Source organism: Cladophialophora immunda (assembly GCF_000835495.1).
Source record: "Cladophialophora immunda strain CBS 83496 unplaced genomic scaffold supercont1.2, whole genome shotgun sequence".
In the NCBI taxonomy this organism is placed as follows: domain Eukaryota; kingdom Fungi; phylum Ascomycota; class Eurotiomycetes; order Chaetothyriales; family Herpotrichiellaceae; genus Cladophialophora; species Cladophialophora immunda.
In genome coordinates, this window is record NW_015622542.1 from 5457698 (window position 1) to 5476531 (window position 18834).

The 18834-nt window shown below is 52.3% G+C and overlaps 2 protein-coding genes across 2 annotated transcripts; both read right to left on the minus strand.

Annotated features, from left to right (window-relative positions):
- Positions 1-166: 166 nt before the first annotated feature.
- PV07_04120 (uncharacterized protein) lies at positions 167-2866 on the minus strand (the record flags this gene model as incomplete). Its single annotated transcript, XM_016390904.1, has 5 exons — positions 167-632; positions 754-1306; positions 1405-1481; positions 2268-2713; positions 2855-2866. The coding sequence occupies 5 exons, from the start codon at positions 2864-2866 to the stop codon at positions 167-169; spliced, it is 1554 nt and encodes a 517-aa protein (XP_016252806.1).
- An 11679-nt stretch (positions 2867-14545) lies between these two features.
- Positions 14546-16311, minus strand: PV07_04121 (uncharacterized protein; the record flags this gene model as incomplete). Its single annotated transcript, XM_016390905.1, has 2 exons — positions 14546-15159; positions 15381-16311. 2 exons carry the CDS (start codon positions 16309-16311, stop codon positions 14546-14548), a joined length of 1545 nt encoding a protein of 514 aa, XP_016252807.1.
- Between the last annotated feature and the right edge of the window lie 2523 nt (positions 16312-18834).

Genomic DNA, 18834 nt, shown 5'->3' on the forward strand with positions numbered 1-18834 from the left:
CTTGGTAGCTTTCCGGTTTTTCGTCCATTACCCTGAACGCCCAGCGGCTCTAGGAACAAGGTCAGCCTCCAAATTTTGGAAGCCCAACGATGGTTTCGCTCTTTATCCACTCTTTCCGTTTCCTTTGCGCCTCTTCTGAAATCTTCCGCCGTTTCCTTTCTTCGCCTCAGCACAGCCACTCGCCCTCTTCATCCTCCCATCCAAAATCTACTTTTGTCCACCCCAGGATTGTATCCCTCCCATCCGGCATCTTGTACTGAATTCCCGGAATTGTATCGCTTAGCCTCATACGGCCCACCAGTTTCTCTGCGGCGTTGAGTTTCTCCATTTCTTCCTCGCTTAGCTCCACCAGCTTGATGTTGTCCTCGATACGCTTGAGCGATGACGATTTCGGAATGACAATGATACCCCGTTGTACTGCCCAGGAAAGGGAGACAACGCCGACGGAGCAGGAATGTTTGGCCGCGATATTGGTAAAGAGCGGGTGGGTTAGAATCTGATTTCGTTCATTGGTTCGTTCGGATCCAAGGGTGCTGTGAAAAGTTTCTTGGTCAATCTTTTTCTTCTTCATCATCATTTGACGATGAGACAAGATAGCAGAAGATGGAACAAAGGTGACGGTGTATGGAATGCTTGATGTTGGCAAGTACATCCAGAGAGCCGAGAAATCGACCACCTCCGTCAGGGGGGATACCATCTCTGCTCACTGAAACCAAGAAAAAAAATGGCCGACACGCCTACAAAAGAACTCACCTCCAACTGATGACCTGAATTCCGTTCTGTTGACACCACGGCACAAGCTTTAGATTCGGATTCATGGCATGCAGCTCGACCTCATTGACCAGCGGTTTGAGCCTGCATCGCTCCAACAGTGGCTCGAGTAGCTTTCTGGTGAAATTGCTGACTCCCAAGCCTCTGACCTTGTCCTTCAAGCCTAGGGACTCATCCAAGACAAGATCCTCCATAACTGTCCAAGTATCGATGAAATCAGGCTTCGCGCCCCATGGCTCCGGGACACCCTCTTTGAGCATGAGGTTAGGCCAGTGCATCATGAAGATGTCGATGTAGTCGATGTCGAGATCGGCAAGGGACTGACGCAGCGCAGCAGCCGGGTCGTGGTGCCAGTGCGACCAGAACTTGGTGATAACTATGATCGAAGATCGGGGCACCCCGGATTTGCGGATTGCGGAACCCACGACCTTTTCCACGCCATAGTATTGTGCAGTGTCTATCAGCCGGTACCCGTGGTGTAGCGCGTGTATGATGCTGTCCTCGAGTTGCTGCGCGGCCAAGGTGCCATACTGGCCTGGACCAAGGGAAATGAGCAGCCAAGTCAGACTATCGTCCGTATAGTAAAGCGGATGCCAGACGTGCTGGTCCAGGAGATGTGTTTGACTCGCTTACCCTGCCATGTGCCCAGGCCGACCAATGGACATTCAGTTCCTGTAGCGAGGACGGCCCCCGAGGTCAGCAGATACGTTCTTGATCATACTCAGTACCTGAAAAATGGTATGCCACAGTCGAATTGAGGATATAATGCCCTCAAGGGCGATGCAGACAGCAACGGGGAGGGCTGGGACACTATACCATTGTTCAGCTTGACGGTCTTCTTGCAAATTGGGCGGTCGATGGAAGCAGGAGCCTCTCCGTTTTGCTGCAGCATCTTTTGGCTTCAACCTCTCTTCCTTCTATATAATCTTCTCGAATTCCCACTGCGTTTCTGCCAGATCGGACAGACCAGACAATCTTTCTTTAGGAATGGGACAATACACATCAATATCCACGGCACGTCCTGGTCTTATGAAGCAAAACCAAAAGAAACCAGTTGCAGGATTTCTGTATCGATATTTTTCATAAATGACAACAGAGCTAGCGATCCGGAGCAGAGACTAATAAAGTTTACATACGGCACAGTATATCTGTTGTAGATACGGTCCGCCGGAATCTCAAAACCGAGACACCTATTCCACTTACAAAGCCGCGTCTTTGGTCCTTGGGTCACTTAGCCACTGGTAACCTGGGACACACGAGAGACTATGTCCTCATGATTAACATACAACATGCGATGCAGGCTAATCGGCTATAGCAAACGTGTTAAGTGTCCCTTCTTTGAGGAGGAACATTATGGCCAAGTACACCTTCAAATCTCAGCCAATCAATGATACTTGAAATTCCCCCCTGTCAACATATTTTACGTCGCCGAACCATCCGGTCGGATTTCTATCTAAAACGCCGTTCTGCAGGCCAACCACTCAAAGCTGACCGACAGGGCCTCGACGATATTTCCCCACGGGTCTGCCAAGTAGAGACACTTGACACCAACGTTGCCGGGGTCGACGGTCTGGCCGACCTTCTTGCCGCCAGCACTGACGACCCTGTCCGCCAGAGCGTCTGGGTCGGGATCGGTGACACAGACGTGGAAGAAGCCGGCGCGCTCGTAGTGGAATTCGCGCTCCGCCGCCACCGGCTTGGGGTCGACGAACTCAAACACCTCGAAGCCGACGCCATTCCCGGTCGCCATGTACGCCAGCTTGACTTCGTTCAGGCTCGGCGGGTAGATGGCGAAGATGGCGGCGTTGGGATCCGTCGATCGCTTGATGTGTGCGATCTTGCCCAGGAGGCGGAACCCCAGGTGTGTGCTGTACCAGTCCACCACGGCTTCGACGTCGGGCACCGACACGGCCACATGGTTGAGCGGACGGTTCCACGTAGGCTAAATAGACGGAAAGGTCGTTAGACAGTGACTGCACCACCTACTTGGAGTGCAGTTTGACCCCTGGGTCCGTTGTCCTTCCCGGCCTCTGGAGCCGTTTGAAGAGGAGAAGAGACCAGGGTCTGCGGGAACTCAACTTACAGGTGCAGACATGTGGGGTGTTTGGAACGAGTGGTGGGCACTTCTTCTGTGGCTGTCCTCACCGTGTACCGAGTACCTGTACTGTTTGGCGGTGGCTGTGCACAAGACCCAGTCTCTTCAATATGCATAGACTCTTAAATAGGTGAAGCAGCAACACCGCGAGCGGATCTGAAGCTAAGGTTTCAGCATACCCGGCTATATGACCTAGGGTTCCCATTCGACCGAACGGACGACATATGCCCTGCTATTTACCGGACTCTACGTCTCCCGGGCTCCGGCTTCATTCGGGTTTCTCTCTTCATTTTCCGAGTCAAGGAGCCTCACGTGCTCTGGAGAATCTTCCAAATGCAGGCTGGCAGAGCCTCAGTGGGCGGTAAAAAATAAGGGGGGACTCCTTTTGAGGGCATCGAAGAGGTGTTGGCTGTTTGCGATTCTTGCAATCCGTGAGAGTGACAGGCGTTAAAAGATAGCTATCGCTCCTGGTGGACTTCCAACACCACCCTTGACGTTCAAGGGCGCGCTGGTCACGAAGAATGTCCAACGCTGCTGTCTCTCGCACTCAGCAGCCAACCCCTCCAGATTCCACAGCTCACCGATAGGGGCTCCCCACCAGACCAGGGACCATTCGTGGATGATCCATTGGCCCAGATGTGGTGGTGGCCAGGCCTCAAACGCGACCGTGTCTCCAATGTGTGCGGCAAAATGCTGGCTGTACAGCCACTTTACCATCTCTTCGTTGCTGGCCACTCCGATCGCCTTCTTGTCGGTGCCGAAAGTCCCCAGTCTGCGCTCTTCGGAGGAAGCGCGATCGTGCTGGCGAACATAGCCTGATCGGATCATGAGCAAATCTCCCTGTTTCGGCGTCGTCCCTTGGTCTGTCAAAGCCGCTTTGAGATCGGCCACGGGGATTTCAAATCGTTCCCATGCATTTGGGGCTTTGCCATCTCGCTTCTCGTAGAACCGAACCTACACGGATCAGCCTCAGGGCGACAAGTGCGTTGTGAAGCAGCTTTACCAACCATGTCAATGAGGACGCCGCGGCCAACGATGCCGCCACGCTCGCACCAGTCTGTTTCCAGGGTCAGAGTTCTGAGGTTTATAGTTTCTCAAAGTTCAAGGCTCACTGTGAATGCCGTTTGTGGTGGATACAAGAGCGTTGTCGAAGGTTAACCCATTATAAAAGACTTTTCCTGGTTGATATGCGTGCTGGAAATGGAGGTCAGTAAATTCACCATTCTTAGGATAAGCACATCGCCATCAATTTCCCCTTCGTCAAAGCACATACATGTTTCAAGCTGTCCCACTGCGAGCCGCTCTGGGTGTTTATGTGGATTTCGTCGTCGAATCCGTAGGCCCCCAGATTCTTGGAAAGATCAATGACCTTCTGCTCAAACGCTTTGCGGTGGAAGCCTGGGAACTCGAGATTGTTCAAGGGCCAGTCCAATTGGACGTGGCGGCCAGTCTTGATCTCTAGGCTCGCGGCACGAACCACCGCTGGCGTGAGCAGATTGATTGCTGTAATCTCGTTAGCCTGATTTCTTCCTCTTCTGGCGGCCCGTCCGATCTGCTCACCGCCGACTTCATCTTTCTCGCCGTATCTGTCATACATGCCCCAAACACATCCCTGCGGAGTGCCGGGGACTGTTGGTAACTCTGCAAATTCTGGAAACGCGTATGTTTGTTCCGAAGTCATGACTTTAGAAGATACGACTCCGCATGAGCCGTGACCACGTTCACCGTCCTCCTTGACATGGAGAGTCGTCGTGAGATGAGCATTTCTACGCGTTCGACCGTACCCGTCACAGTGCCGGGCCTCCGGTAATGGGTAGATGCTACCGAATAATCAGCGTGCTTCAATTTCTTTCGATCGCCCTGTTACGAGGTACATAGCCGACGGGCATTACTATGAAACTCGGGCGAATTCGCCAAGCTCGCCAGTAGGTACGGGAAAGGGTTCCCGCAAATGACATCAGCTTCGAGACATCGTCACCGATACACATGCAACTTGACTACCCAATAGAATACCTTTGAGGGTGGAAAATACTCCATCATTGAACGGGGATTTTGATCGGTAATCCCTTGCCAGTCACTATGGCTTCGGGCCTCCTGGAAGGGAGGTGTCTGGACACTACTCTGACCGGGGCTTCTCTGACGGCGGGGAGTTGACAGATGGCCACGGCTGTCGCTGGGATTGGTGCCTCCAGCTGACTTTCTGCTGCTAGCAGCCATCGAACAAATGTTCCGGTCATCTGATAAGCTGGAAATTGGGGCTCAGGGCTCAAGACTGCGAAGGTATAACAAAGGATACTGAAGTGGCAGGCCAACGAGCACCGGGATTCCTTATAGAATTTGCATCAGAACCAGCATCATTCTAGCAATTACAAGATGGGTGACTACAGGTCGCCATTCTCGCACCCAGCGACCATCAAGGAAGCCATTTCTGATCATTCCCTCATCCACGAACAGGGCTTCATCGGAGGCGAATGGGTCAGCGGCGTCAAGACCTTCCCTGTCTACGACCCTGCCACGGACAAAGTGATTGCCAACATCGCTGATCTAGGAGCCGAAGACTTCAAAGCAGCAATAAACCATGCTGAGGCAGCTTTCAAAGAGTTTCGACATACGAGCGAACATGCTCGCTCCAAGATGCTACACAAGTGGGCGGCCCTGATACGCCGCCACGCCGACGACCTCGCCGTCATCCTAACGATGGAGAACGGCAAGACCCTACCCGAGGCTGCTGGGGAGGTTGAATATGGCGCCTCTTTCATCAGCTGGTTCGCGGAGGAAGCTATTCGCTCCTACGGTGACGTGATCCCTTCGCAGCATGCTCAAAGTACCAACCTGGTCGTCCGCCAACCAATTGGTGTCTGTGGCATTGTTGCTCCCTGGAATTTCCCCATAGCCATGATCACGCGCAAACTCGGCCCTGCCCTGGCGGCAGGCTGCACTGTGGTCATCAAGCCGCCTTCCGAGACCCCTCTCTGCACCCTGGCCTTGACATACCTCGCTCAGCAAGCCGGCATCCCGCCCAATGTCATCCAAGTGGTGCCTACTAGAGACCGCACTGCCACCGCCGAACTCTACACCAACCCGATCGTGAAGAAGGTCTCCTTCACCGGCTCTACCCCGGTCGGTAAACTTATCACAGCAGCCGCAGCAGGGACGATGAAGAAGGTGTCGATGGAGCTCGGCGGGAACGCGCCGTATATTGTCTTCGACGACGCCGACCTGGCCCAAGCCGTTGACGGCGTGCTGGTGTGCAAGTTCCGCTGCTCCGGGCAGACCTGCGTCTGCGCGAACAGGATCTATGTGCAACGAGGGATCCACGATCGGTTCGTGGAGGCGCTGCTCGAACGCATGCGCGGCTTCAAGATAGGGTCGGGTCTCGATCCGTCGGTCACCCACGGGCCCCTCGTCAACCGCGCCGGCGTGGCCAAGGTCCGCGCACACATCGACGACGCCGTCAGTAAGGGCGCCAAGCTAGTCGTGGGCGGCCGGGTACCGGAGGCGACCAGCACCAACGGGAAGGGCTATTTTATCGAACCGGCGCTGCTGACTGGCGTCACACAGTCGATGCTGGTGGCCAAGGACGAGACGTTCGGCCCGCTAGCGCCCGTTATCATGTTCGATACGGTGGACGAGGTCATCGCGATGGCCAACGACACTGAGTTCGGCCTGGCCGGGTACTTCTTTGCCAACGACCTGCGCAAAGTATGGAAGGTTGCCCTCGCGCTCGAGGTTGGCATGGTGGGCGTCAACACCGGTAAGATCAGCGCCGCGGAGGCGCCCTTTGGAGGTATCAAGGAGAGCGGCCTGGGCAAGGAGGGTAGCATGTATGGCCTGGCCGAGTTCCAGGTTATGAAGAATATTACTTTGGGAAATCTGGGCGTGTGAGGGGAGAAGGTTTGAACAGGGTGGTAAGATGGGTTTCCACGGCAAAGGACAGAAGCATGTAAATCTTTGCCCAAAGAATCAAATTCCCTTTTTTGTCCCTGTATTCCGCGAACTTATCCTGGATATTCGCATTCCAGCTGCTGGCAGAAAGGGAAGGAAACAGCTGTCCTTTTTATCTAGCCTCTTCTGTAGTGCGCTGCGCCTCACAACAACCTTGTCAAATATACCCCAAGACTGATTGTCAAGGACATCATCTCTGTTCAAAACCCAGGCTCAGTTCCTCCCGGCGTGCATTCCGCCGGTAATCAAAAGCTCTCCCCCAGTCATGTAGCTGCTGGCGGCGCTGAGCAAGTAAACCGCCGCGCCTTTGAGCTCGGCGCGGTCGGCCATCCTCTTCATGGGCGGCTCCGAGACGAACACCTCGGCCAACCCGGGCCTCGTGGCGCTGATGTCCAGAGTCATGTCGGTCATGACGTAGCCGGGGGAGATGCAGTTGACGCGCACGCCGGCGGTGGCCAGCTCGACGCCAAGTTGGCGGCACAGCGCCAGCACCGCCCCCTTGGAGGCACAGTAGTCGGACGTGTACTGCAGCTTGGACGCCTGGTGGGCGGCGATGCTGGCGATCATAACGACGGAGCCGGCTGCGTGAGGATGCGCCGAGGTCGGAGAGGTTGTGGTCAGGGGCGTTTGCGTGGTCATCTGCCGCACGGCCAGTTGTGCGGCGTAGTACGTGCCCAGGACGTTGATTTCGAACGTGTGCTTGACGCTGGTCGGGGCACGCTCGAGGAACGGCTGGTCCGGGCAGATGCCCGCCGCGGTTATACTATTCAGCACACGGCGTGAGAATGGTTCTCTTGACAGGATCGAAGAAAGGACAGCGTGAGAATATGCTTGAAGAGCTCAGGTTGGGTGTAAGAGTAGGAGCGGATTCCCCTTACATTCCATCAATGCGGTGGAAGTCTTGAACGACCAAGTCGAAGGTGTTCTTAAGACGCTCGTAGTCGGTGACGTCTGATCTAGAGAAAGAAGACGCGCAAATCAGTCTCCTCGTTATGCTCCTTAGCCTTTTTTCCCCCCTCTAGGCATCTTGCCGTTCACTCACGACGAGGAGATCCAAATCTGATAGTTTTCGGGTCCTCAATATATTGGGAACTGGCAAAGGGTGTCGATCTGGCTTAGTGCAGATTAGGGGTAAGAGATGTTGGAGAACGCACTGGTAATATCCCGCCTTGGGGGCTCTCTGCTTTAGGATCTCAAAATGCTCATGTGGCGCTGGCGACGCATCGATCACCGCGACCGAGCCACCGGCCTCAGCGACGGCAAATGCCAGTGTCAGGCCAATTCCCCTGGCACCCCCGGTGATGACCACAACCCGATCCTTGAGACTGAAGAGATTGGTCACATCGCTGTGTAGGTAGGCGTCTGTGGAAGTCTTGTCTTGAGCGTTAATGGCAGCACCCGCCATCGTGTCTCCAAGGTAGAGCAGAATGGTTGATTTTGGACCGGAACAATCAAGGCCAATGCGGCACAATTCGAGGGAAAGGATCAACAGGGGTAGCAAAGTCGGCACGGTTTATCCAGCTTAGTAGGTATCGTAGCAAGTTTGTGACGGCTCAAGATTGCCAACTGGCCTTATGCATTGTCTGCCTTCTTCGGTTATTCGCTGTTCTCACATGAAGCTACAGCTCTCTTGGTGGGTTTGAACCTAGCTGCCACTCCAGAGATCCATTCTGGTCAAGAAGGCTGTACAATAAGTATGCTACACTTCATCTATGATTTGACCATAGCTTGCGCACGCTTGCTCCGTGACCTAGTCGGCGACGGTAGGTTGCAAGATGACAGTGCAACGTTACCAGCGAACTTTAGAAAGCTTGTTTGACATGTTTTGAATACAGAAATGGAACTTAAGAACCCCGGCTACTTCACGGCGAACTATAGACCGGAAGCTAGGACGTCTCCAGAAAATCAAGCCCTAAGGCATAATTCCGCTATATAGCCGATATACAGCGAATGAAAAGGGGTTAGCCTGCAAGGTACACCCCATCCCACCCCTTTTTGGGCCGCGATACGCGTCGGGTCATGGAAATACCTTTGTGCTCCACATAGGCTTATGCGAGTTCTCCGCATATGCAACTCTCACTATCCGTCGCACTGGGCACTCAAGCGGGGATTTCATCGAACCCCAGAAGCTCAGGTGCGTGTGCACGGATATCACGGCAGCTCCGCATCTTGCACATTTTGCCGTGCTGTCTTTCTCACCGCTCTGCCAAATAGTTGCAGCCTCATCAGCCTAGACATCGGTCTTCTCTCGAGTCTCGAACTCGGTGGAGTGAGGTTTGCCGTGTGACTCAGAGACAGCAACCTGTTCTGTAACCTGCTCGCGTTGTTCCTCTGGAAGTCGATCCGACTTCAGAAAGATGTAGTCGATTTCCTCCAGGCCGAGGCCTTTGGTTTCGGGGAACCAGAAGTAGATCATAGGCACGAATGCAAAGTTCTGATTTTGATATTCAGCCGTTGCGAGCGGGGCAGCTTGGAAAGGAAGTAGCACTTACGAACGCCATGAAGACTAGGTAGGTCTTCCAGGTGATGTTGTGGACCAAGGTGGGCGTGATTTGGACAATGACAAAAACCTGGACTATATTAGTATATTCTTCCGAAGGCGTGAACTGTCTTTGGGGAATAAACGCACCCAGATCCAGTTGTTGAAGACAGCCAATGCCGTTCCTTGGGCACGAAGGCGCAACGGCAGGATCTCGGTGCTGTAGCACCAAGGAATGGCGTTCAAACTGGCCCCGAACGAGAGCATGTACTGTGAGATAGTAGTTAGTCTAGTAGGTGCAAATGACCTGAGCCCGAACTCACAGTGATGAAAAATGCAATGGAAACATTAGCTGTGGCTTTTCCCTTGTCCGTTCCGCTATAAGAGAGCAAGATGGCTACCACCATCATAGAAAGGCCCATACCGATCGCTCCAAACATCATGGGCTTCTTCCGGCCTAGACGATCAGCTCCAAGGGCTGGGACCAGTGATCCGACCGCGAATGCTAGATTCAAGCAGCCGCCCACCACAATGGCAGTATTACGGTTGAGCCCGACGTTGACCTCGAGCACAGTTGCTGAGTAGAAGACGATGACGTTGATCCCCGCCCACTGCATGTCCGATTAGCATTGTTATGGTTACCAAGCAACCCGTCCCAGAAGACTAACCTGATTCATGAACAACACCAAACAGGCGAGAAATACGCGCCATCCGGTCTGAACAGGATCGCGCTTGAAGATGCGAGCCCATTTGAAAGGCTCTGCCTCCTCCAACGCAATAGCCTGGAGAATGTCTCTCTTCTCGGTCTCGACGACGGGATCCTCAGGAACGGTATTCCAGACTTTACACAGAACAGCCACCCCTTCTTCAGTTCGGCCTTGCTGAATCAGCCACCTGGGCGTTTCTGGCAGCCCCACCACCAAAAGAGCAACACTGGCTGCCATGGGGATCTGGAGAGCGATGGGAAGCCGCCACGCGATCGGTCCAGTAGCGAAGCTCATTCCGTAGTCGAAAAAGTAGGCTATGGATACCCCGACGGCCGTAAAGAGCACCTCCGAGGTGACAAGCCGGCCCCGATGTTCTCTTTTGCACAACTCGGACTGATACATCGGAACTGTGGATGTATCGATGCCCACACCGAGACCGGTAATGATTCGTCCGACCATCAGTTGAGGTACCGAATAGGCAGAATCTTGAATGACTGCTCCAAGAGCAATGCAGAACATTGCTGCCCAAATCGCATGCCGGCGGCCAAATCGAGCCCCGATGAAGAAGTTGATGGCACATCCGAGAAAGCAGCCGACATTGTAAATGGAGACAATGATGCCGAGAAACCCAGGGTCAGGATGGTGGAAAATGTCGAGGAAATCGGGGTTCGTGATCAAGCCGCCAAAAACGCCCTGGTCCCAACCAAAACTGCACAGGTCTCGTCAGTGGTTTGCGAGAAGACGATCGGACAAGCCAACTGCAAGGGCTCCCAGACTTACAGTACAAAGGCCGACAAACACGTATAAGTAATGGCAAGTTGGATAGACCGACCTGGCTTGAACCAATCTCTGGCCATGGTGTGGTGTGTCCTGAAAAAAACCGTCTATATCGTACCTGACTGCAGTCTAAGCAAGAACACGAGTTCTATCTGTGGAATCGCAAACCTGGAGTACATCGAAACGCGGGGTTTCGCCCCGAGTATTTGTACCTGCCCCAGAGCTCATGCCGACGGTGATTGTGTGGGCAGATCAATATTGGAGTTGCATGTGGATCATGTCTGAGTCTGGTAATGCTCTGCAACATCACTGAAAAAGAGATTCGGCTTTCAGGGAGAAAGAAGGCTATAAGGCCTTCGGCTCACCAGGCTTGGTGTTTCAGACAGCCGGGCCATTCTTAAGTACGGTGGATAACGTTCCCGCGTGCTGTCAACCTTGGAGAAAGGAGTCCACAGTGTTTCTTCCCATCTGTAAATTGGGTGCCTCGTAAGTCGACATGCAAAATTGCCGAATGGTGATGCAAAGTCTCTGACCTGTGTGTTGTGTTCAGGTTTACTCCGGGTGCTTACGCGTGCGAAGTATGGAAAAATAGTTTCGTCGGCTACTGACACAGACAACACGCACGCGATTGCTCTGCAAGGTACATACAACACCTTGAGATCGTGTCGTTGGGCGGACTGCGGGTTACCGAGACCATCGCCATCAATACTTTGACAACAAGGTTTCAGCATTGGGTCGCAGTATTCATGTTCGAGCAGCGAGCTAGGTAACCGTCACTGCCGGTGGAAGGATAGAGCAAGATAGTTCGCACGGAGCAAGCCGTGGTATTCGGCATTTCCCCCGAGCAAGCCCGCACCTCTGTCATTGATCGGCTATACGCACCAAAGGTTCTTTTGCTCTTGGCTAAACATACCCCATACTCTCGCCAATGCTCCGCGTTGAAGAATCGCCTCCTCCGCCTGTGGTATGTGTTATTCAACCTGAGGTAAGTGTAGGTACAAGATACTTCGTCGAAGTCCCATATCGACGATGATGCAGGCTCTTCTACTCGCCCAATTACTGGGGGAATGCCCTCTGTGCGCGTGGTCACCGGCTCTTAACAGCCAGTATTGCGGAATCGGAATGGCTCGATTGTCCCTCCCTTCGAACTTCCAAGGAGCTCATATTGCAACGAATACTCGAGAACCGGGACCAGGTGAAATTACACCCCAGATCAAGACTAGCGATCAAGTAAATCCCAATATACTCGGCGGCGAATCTTGACCTCTCCAAAGCCCTGCGCCATGACTAATCTACACTGAGCTGTGGCTGTGCGATCCCGGGCGTGGCTTAGTGGGCCCTGAGTAGTGCCCTCAGTAGCGGGAGCACTGCAGTGAGCCTGTGCAGGCACCGTAAAATGGGCCTCCAGATTCTCAGCGTTTGGTGTTTCACTTGTTCGGATGGGCCAAGTTCCAGGCTCCCAGCTCGGTTATTGCTGCCAAGAGTTCCCTCAGGACTATTTTTCCGACTTGCGCTGCCACCTCAAGTTGCAATCAAAACGGTTCAGGATCGGTTCCAATATGAACAGATGAAAAGGGTTGTTGTAGCTGAGGTGCACACTCGTGTGGCGGGGCATACTGCGGGGACGCCTTCTACAGCCTCGGATCGGGCCTAGCTGGGCAAGGGCAGTAACGGGCCAGAAACAAATTTCACGTGCATTTCTTGCTGGGAAATAAGGGCAGCTCAAAGCGATTGCGGTGAGGCTGAAAGACTGATGTGAGCTTCTTTCTTATCCAAATCGAAGTGGGACAGGTGCCCTATCGTTATTATCGCACCTCGAAGGCATGGCCGACCCATTATCAGTTGCCGCAAGTGTAGTCGGCCTGCTCACGGCAGCAGCACAGATTTCGCAGACCCTTTACACCTTCACAAAACGGGTGAAGAAGGCACCAAAGGAGGTCAAGGATGCGCGCAACGAAGTCGACGATATTCGCAATATTCTGAGGCAGCTGCAGCTTTTCGTACTTGGGGCGTCCAAGGCTTCTAGATCTAGAACTTCTCTCATTCTGGTGGAACAGGTGGTCGCGACTCTCGCCGCGACAGTCACAACCTTCTCGGAGCTCGATGTCTTTGTGGAAACCTTGGACTCGGATGAGAGAATGGGTTTGATGGACCGAGTGCGCTGGCTGACGAAGGAGAAAGATCTCAAGGAACTAATTCAGAAGCTGGAGCTGCATAAAAATTCGATGGGACTAATGCTCACAATCCTGACATGGTGAGTTGTGCTTTGTCGGCAAGTATTGCGCTTTGGCTGATCTGAATGGGGTAGCCAGAGTACTATGGACGCGGAAGAAAAGGTCGACAAGCTCTGTGATCTTGTTGAGCAGACGCTGAAACAAAACGTGATGCTTGCGGAGAGACTCTCCTCTTTCCAGACAGGCTCCACGGTGGTGCCCGACAGCACTCAGGTATTAACAGCGACGGAGCCGCTTCCTGGAACAGGGCAAATCCGCGCCAACGCAGATGAATCACTCCCAGTAGAACAGGCTTTCGAGTCAGCCGCTGAACAAGGGCCCCGGAAATTTGCCTTCGAGGAATTGTTAATGAACTCCAGAGTCTACCGAAACATGGCTTCCGACGAGAGTGACACGTTTTCGATCCTCAGCTCTGCTGGCAGAACCGCAACATGGTCTATGCTCTCAGGATTGAGCTTATCACAGATGTCCAACATTGCAATTTTGGCGCTACCCATATACGCATCCGATTTGGATAATAAGGAAAGGTATGACTTTGAGGCGATCACCGAGGAACCGGCTGTTCCCGTTGATCCTTCCGCCGACAATGCCCTAAAAGACTCTCCATCACCCGGAAGGCGCCTATTCTCAAAATGGCGGAGGAGATCAGACGGGGAACGCCACGAAGATGCTCCATCCCCAAATGCTCGGGGGATCTTTGGTGTTGAATTAATGACCAGCATTTATTATGCCAATGTCGCAATCAGCCTACAAAATGAGGAAGGGGAATCATTTATTTATGGCTATATCCCTATAGTAGTAGCTAAATGTGGGGTATTTCTCAAAGAGAAAGGTACGTTGTTGCCACTGGAGTCTTCTGCATACTAATTTTGGATCTTAGGAACGGATGTCGAGCATATATTCGCAACAAGTGGGCATCCGAAAAGAGTACAAGCTTTGGAAAGGGCATTTGATAGTCCCCCCCGGTACGGAAAGGGCGTTTCCTGGGACGGTTTCACGATTCACGACTGCGCAGCGGTTCTCCTGAGGTACCTAAAATGTCTTCCAGAACCTGTGATTCCGTACGAGTATTACGACCCATTCACTCGAAAATTCCGAGAGCAGCTGCGAATACAACCGAACAGTCGAATGTTTGACCAGAACACAAACGACTCTCTGATCAAAGAATTCCAGCGAAAGATCAAGGAGCTACCACCGCTTAGTCGGCAACTTCTCCTTTACTTGCTCGATATCCTAGCTGTGTTCGCATCGAAGGGTGACGTCAATAAAATGGAGTGCCCGCGCCTGGTCAGCGTCTTCCATCCCGCAGTCTTGTCCCAAAGGCCACAAAGAATTGACGAGGCTGAACATAGGCTGGCTCAAGATGTTGTCATCTTCTTGGTGGAAAATCAGGACAACTTCCTCATTGGAATGGCCCCAACCGAATCTTAGAACGCTCGCCTCGTTGAATTGCTGATTAATTGAACTCAAGAGGCTTCGATCAACTAAGTGCCACGGAATCTTTTTAGTTCCTTGCGGCGAAAGTCTGGGTTGCACATCACACTGCTGTCGCTGAAGCATGTGGCGTGAAGAATGAATTTGTGTCCTCGTATGCGTTAACGCTGAAATCTGTGGAAGATTCATCCCACATCAAGCCAGGATTGCCAAGTATGGCTGAGTCAAGTCGATATTCTTCGACCTGGTCGTCAAATCCCGCTGGCAGAGGATTAAGCGAGAAATCGGAGACCTGATTCTCTGACTCAACCATTGGATAGGACCGATATTCCGGAGCTGCACACTGAACGGGCTCCTCGAAATTGGGTGGTGGCTGTGGTTGGGTGGCTGGAGATTCTGCCTTCTCAACTAGAGAAGTTTGACTCTCAACATCGCCAAACAGCCGCTTGACCTGCTGGAGCTGGTCTTTGCAACTTCGATCATTTCTTGTCCTCACGTAGGTTTTGCATGCTATTTGGAGTCCGTCGACGATGATTTTGCTCGTCTGAGCAAGCGAGTCCCGCCTCCCGAACAAGTCAAGCAATTCGCAAGCCTTTGCAAGGCTTTGATCAATCGGGAATCGCAAGTCGAGATCGCCAAAGTGACCAACGCCAAGGACAAGGGCCGAGACAAAAATGCCGTGTATGATCATGTGTAGCCTTTTCGGTCGATCCTCAGCTGTCAGGAATATTTCAAACATCTTAACAGTACACATTGCCGAATATAAACATGCGTCGACCAACGTATCTCTTTCTGGCTGCGTTGCCGGATGGTTGAAAGCATTCTCGTACAATAAGGCACGAGAACACACCCTCTCAAGAAGATAATGGCGGGTCGCGAGAATAATCGTAAAGTAATACGATTGTTTCAGATGAAGCAATCCTATTTGGGGCGCTTACCCATTTTCGTATCAATTTCAGGTACGGATTGGATTTGGTCGTTCGCTAGACCCTCAGGAAGACAACTAGTCCACATGCGCAGAAGGTGACTGACTCGATTAAGTGCATTTTCCGAAACATGGCGCCGATTGATCACTTCTCGTAGGATCACCGAAAACACGTCAATGAGGCTGTAACTTGCGGAATATGTCGTTGGATGTCTGTCATCCAGTAGTTGGTAGTAGGTCAAGGGAGGTCTGCCGAGGGTAGTGCCCATGTAGCCGTCCAGAATTCGAATTGTTTTCCAAATTCTTTCTCTTTTTCTCGACTCGCTGGGAGAAAGCAACGCAGAGACCTCTTCACGGTGAAGATTTAGAGCATGAGCAGCTTGGACGCAAAGACCTATATGCAGGAACGCGGCATTTCTTCGTCCGGAACAGAGCAAGTACCAGGTGATCAGCGTAGAGGCTTGCAACGCTGTGATACTGGATTCTTCCATCGAACTGAACGTTTTCCAATAGGCACAGCGAAAAAATTTCTCCGCCGCGTCGTCTCTGTCTTGCGGCGAGGTTTGGAGCCCGATGGCCATGACCATGTGGAAGATGGCATCGAGTGGATGTTGGGACAAAGGCTGCTCTTCGAGCCACTTGGGCAGTTGCTCAAGCAGCTCAGATCCATCAAAAATGTCCAGGATACCTTGAGTAGTCCATGAATACCAATGAGCGAGATGTGTTGCGTCTTCGAGCCCAAGTTTTTCAACGGTAATGATTGGTTCTATCGGAAGGTGTTGATGGTAACAGGACCAGGTGTCACTGACATAAGCGTTGTTGCCCTGAATACCTTGTACCAGCTTTTGGACATCCTCTAGAAATGACATATTAGCTAAGCTATAGAGGAGGGTATGGCTGGCAGGGCCATCCCGGATGAGGCTCCATTGCTGAGTCGCTGTCATGGTTGGCAAGAGAGGTCGCGATCCTGTAGAGAAGGAAAATGGATGAGCAAGTGATGATGGAGGATCATAATCTTCCGTTGTCGAGGATTGGTACTGAGCATTATCGTGAGTAGCAATGGTCCCGCTATCCGTACGGCAGCCACGGTTGTCATTATTATCCTCGCTGGCTGTCCTGACGTTATTGTTGCAGCTGTCGGTTTGGCTGTGCACAGAAGCAGCTTGAGCGCTCGTTCGAGGATCTTGATCTGTGAGATAACATTGTTCACTAACTCTCCTGCATATACAACGACTGCAGGGCTCTGCCCCGTTGCACCGTTCCTTTCTTCTGCGACAATTTGTACACGCTTTGACACATCGGCGCCTTTCCCAGCTGCTGACCCGCTTCGTAGGCATCTGGGTCAATGAGAATCAAGGATAAAGGAACAAGTGGGCGATAATTGAATGTTAGGCGAAATCTCCATTAGTCGAAAGGCAGTGCACAACTCGAGGAACCGTACACCAACCGCCGACCCGGGGGGGAGGGGGGGAAAGGGTTTATGTACTTAAGCTGTGGGGAAAAAGAGCTGCAAATGACAACCCCACATAATCGCCCCGGGAATGGTTGATCTGGCCCCGCCTGTGAGGACCTCAGCACGGAGGTTGCGCACCAAAAGTTGTTGCCACGCTATCTCGAATGGCGATGCTAAAATAAATAAACACGAGCATTTCTGAAGGTCTCTAGCCGACTCATTCACTGTAGAGCTTAGCATCCTTATAGTAAACGGCCTCATTGACTCTAAAAGCTCTCGTAGAATAATAAGGTCATGATTCTATCAACGGCAGGAGGATCTGAGAGGGTGTTTTTGGACCTGTGTGGACGGTATGCACTCCCTTATTCAAGTTTGTGAGGGCCTCCCAGACACCTTCAAACTCGTGCAAATGATGATCGTGCCCTTTTATCTCCAAACGTATTGATTCACCGGCCTCCAAAGCCATCCCTGCAGGCCATATGGCAATATCCAACTCCACGATATCGCCAGGCAACACCTTCTCCTCCCGATCGTAGGGAAACCATAGCTCTGTCGGCGTTTGGCTCTCACGCTGCGCTCCAGTCAACTGGGGGTCCTGACCAAGTGCACGCTTCGATGCTCTTAACCTCCCCGTTGGGCCGAGATGCTTGTAGAGGTTCGAGTCGTCAATGTCTTCTATCTGAGCGCCTGGAGGTTGCTTGTTGAGAGGGATGTTGATGTTTATGAGGGGGTTTCCCCTCTGATCGAGCTTGCGGATGATGGTATAAATGTCCATATCATCAAGATCTTTTGTTGATACAAACAGCTTCAATTTTGACGGCCCAAGAATCTCGGTGTAACGTTTGAAAGTGTACACAAAATGAGCACCGTCGTCTTCCAACCGATCGCTTTCATAGGAGACCGAGCCAGCACCAACGATGGGTATTGGGGACAAAGATCCATTTCTTGCATCAAGATGGAAGGTCCGATACCGTGTTCGAGTTGGTGGGTAATTGTCCTCAATACGATGTACAATCGCGGGTCGATTGAACCGCAGCAATGAGACTCGAACCTTTGGCGTCAACTCCCAACCATTATCCTTGCCCAGGAGGTATTTGTCGAAGAACCTTTGAAGGTCATCTGTACTTTCGGGTTGGTACAGGTCATGCCATTCTTGAGTTGGGTGAATGCGGAGCCTGGTCTGAGTGTGAGCGAAACAGCGATGCCATCGGAAGTGCCATTCTTACCATTTATGCTCTGAACTAGTCTTGGAATATTTCCAGCCCCGGTAAGAGCCTTCTGTGTGAAGGCCGGTGGAATAGCTCATCAGGACGTACATCGGAATGTCAATGTTGCAAAGTTTTGGATTTTTATCCTCCCAGTACTCGTTCATATGTGGATGCTTTTCGATCATGGTAGCGAAATCCTCCCGTAGATTTTTCCCTATCACAACATAAATCGAAGCTGCTCAGATGGAGGATCGGGACCATGTCTTTCTCACCATGCATGCCCTCTGATAGTTTTCTCCAAAATGCAGTATTCGGTATTCCTCCACGACAAAGTGACTGTCGATAGAAATCGCCGACCCCTTCCCACGGGGCAATAGCCTTCAGATGTGGCGGTCTCTGGGCTGCAATAAACCTAAAATTTATCAGACTCAAGGTAAGCCGCCGCTTGCAGATGTTTGCAGTTCACCACTGCATCGTCCCAAGATGCGAGTTGCCCACCAAGCCGACGTTCCCGTTACTCCAGCTCTGTTCCGCGATCCATTCAATGGTGTCATAGCCATCTTGAGCTTCCTAAGGAATCCAACTCAGCATCGAACGCTGTGAAATCCATCAAGGGCAGTAGTAGGTTACCTGAGTGCCGTAATGGTAGACGTCACCTTCGCTATTGAAGGCGCCACGAGCGTCTGGCTGCACTATGGCATACCCACGTGGGCACCATTCTGCCGGGTCTGGACCTTCAAACTTTTCGAGACCACTGGTATGGGTTTGAGGGACAGCGACATAGGGAAAGTTGTGAGTTTGTTGAA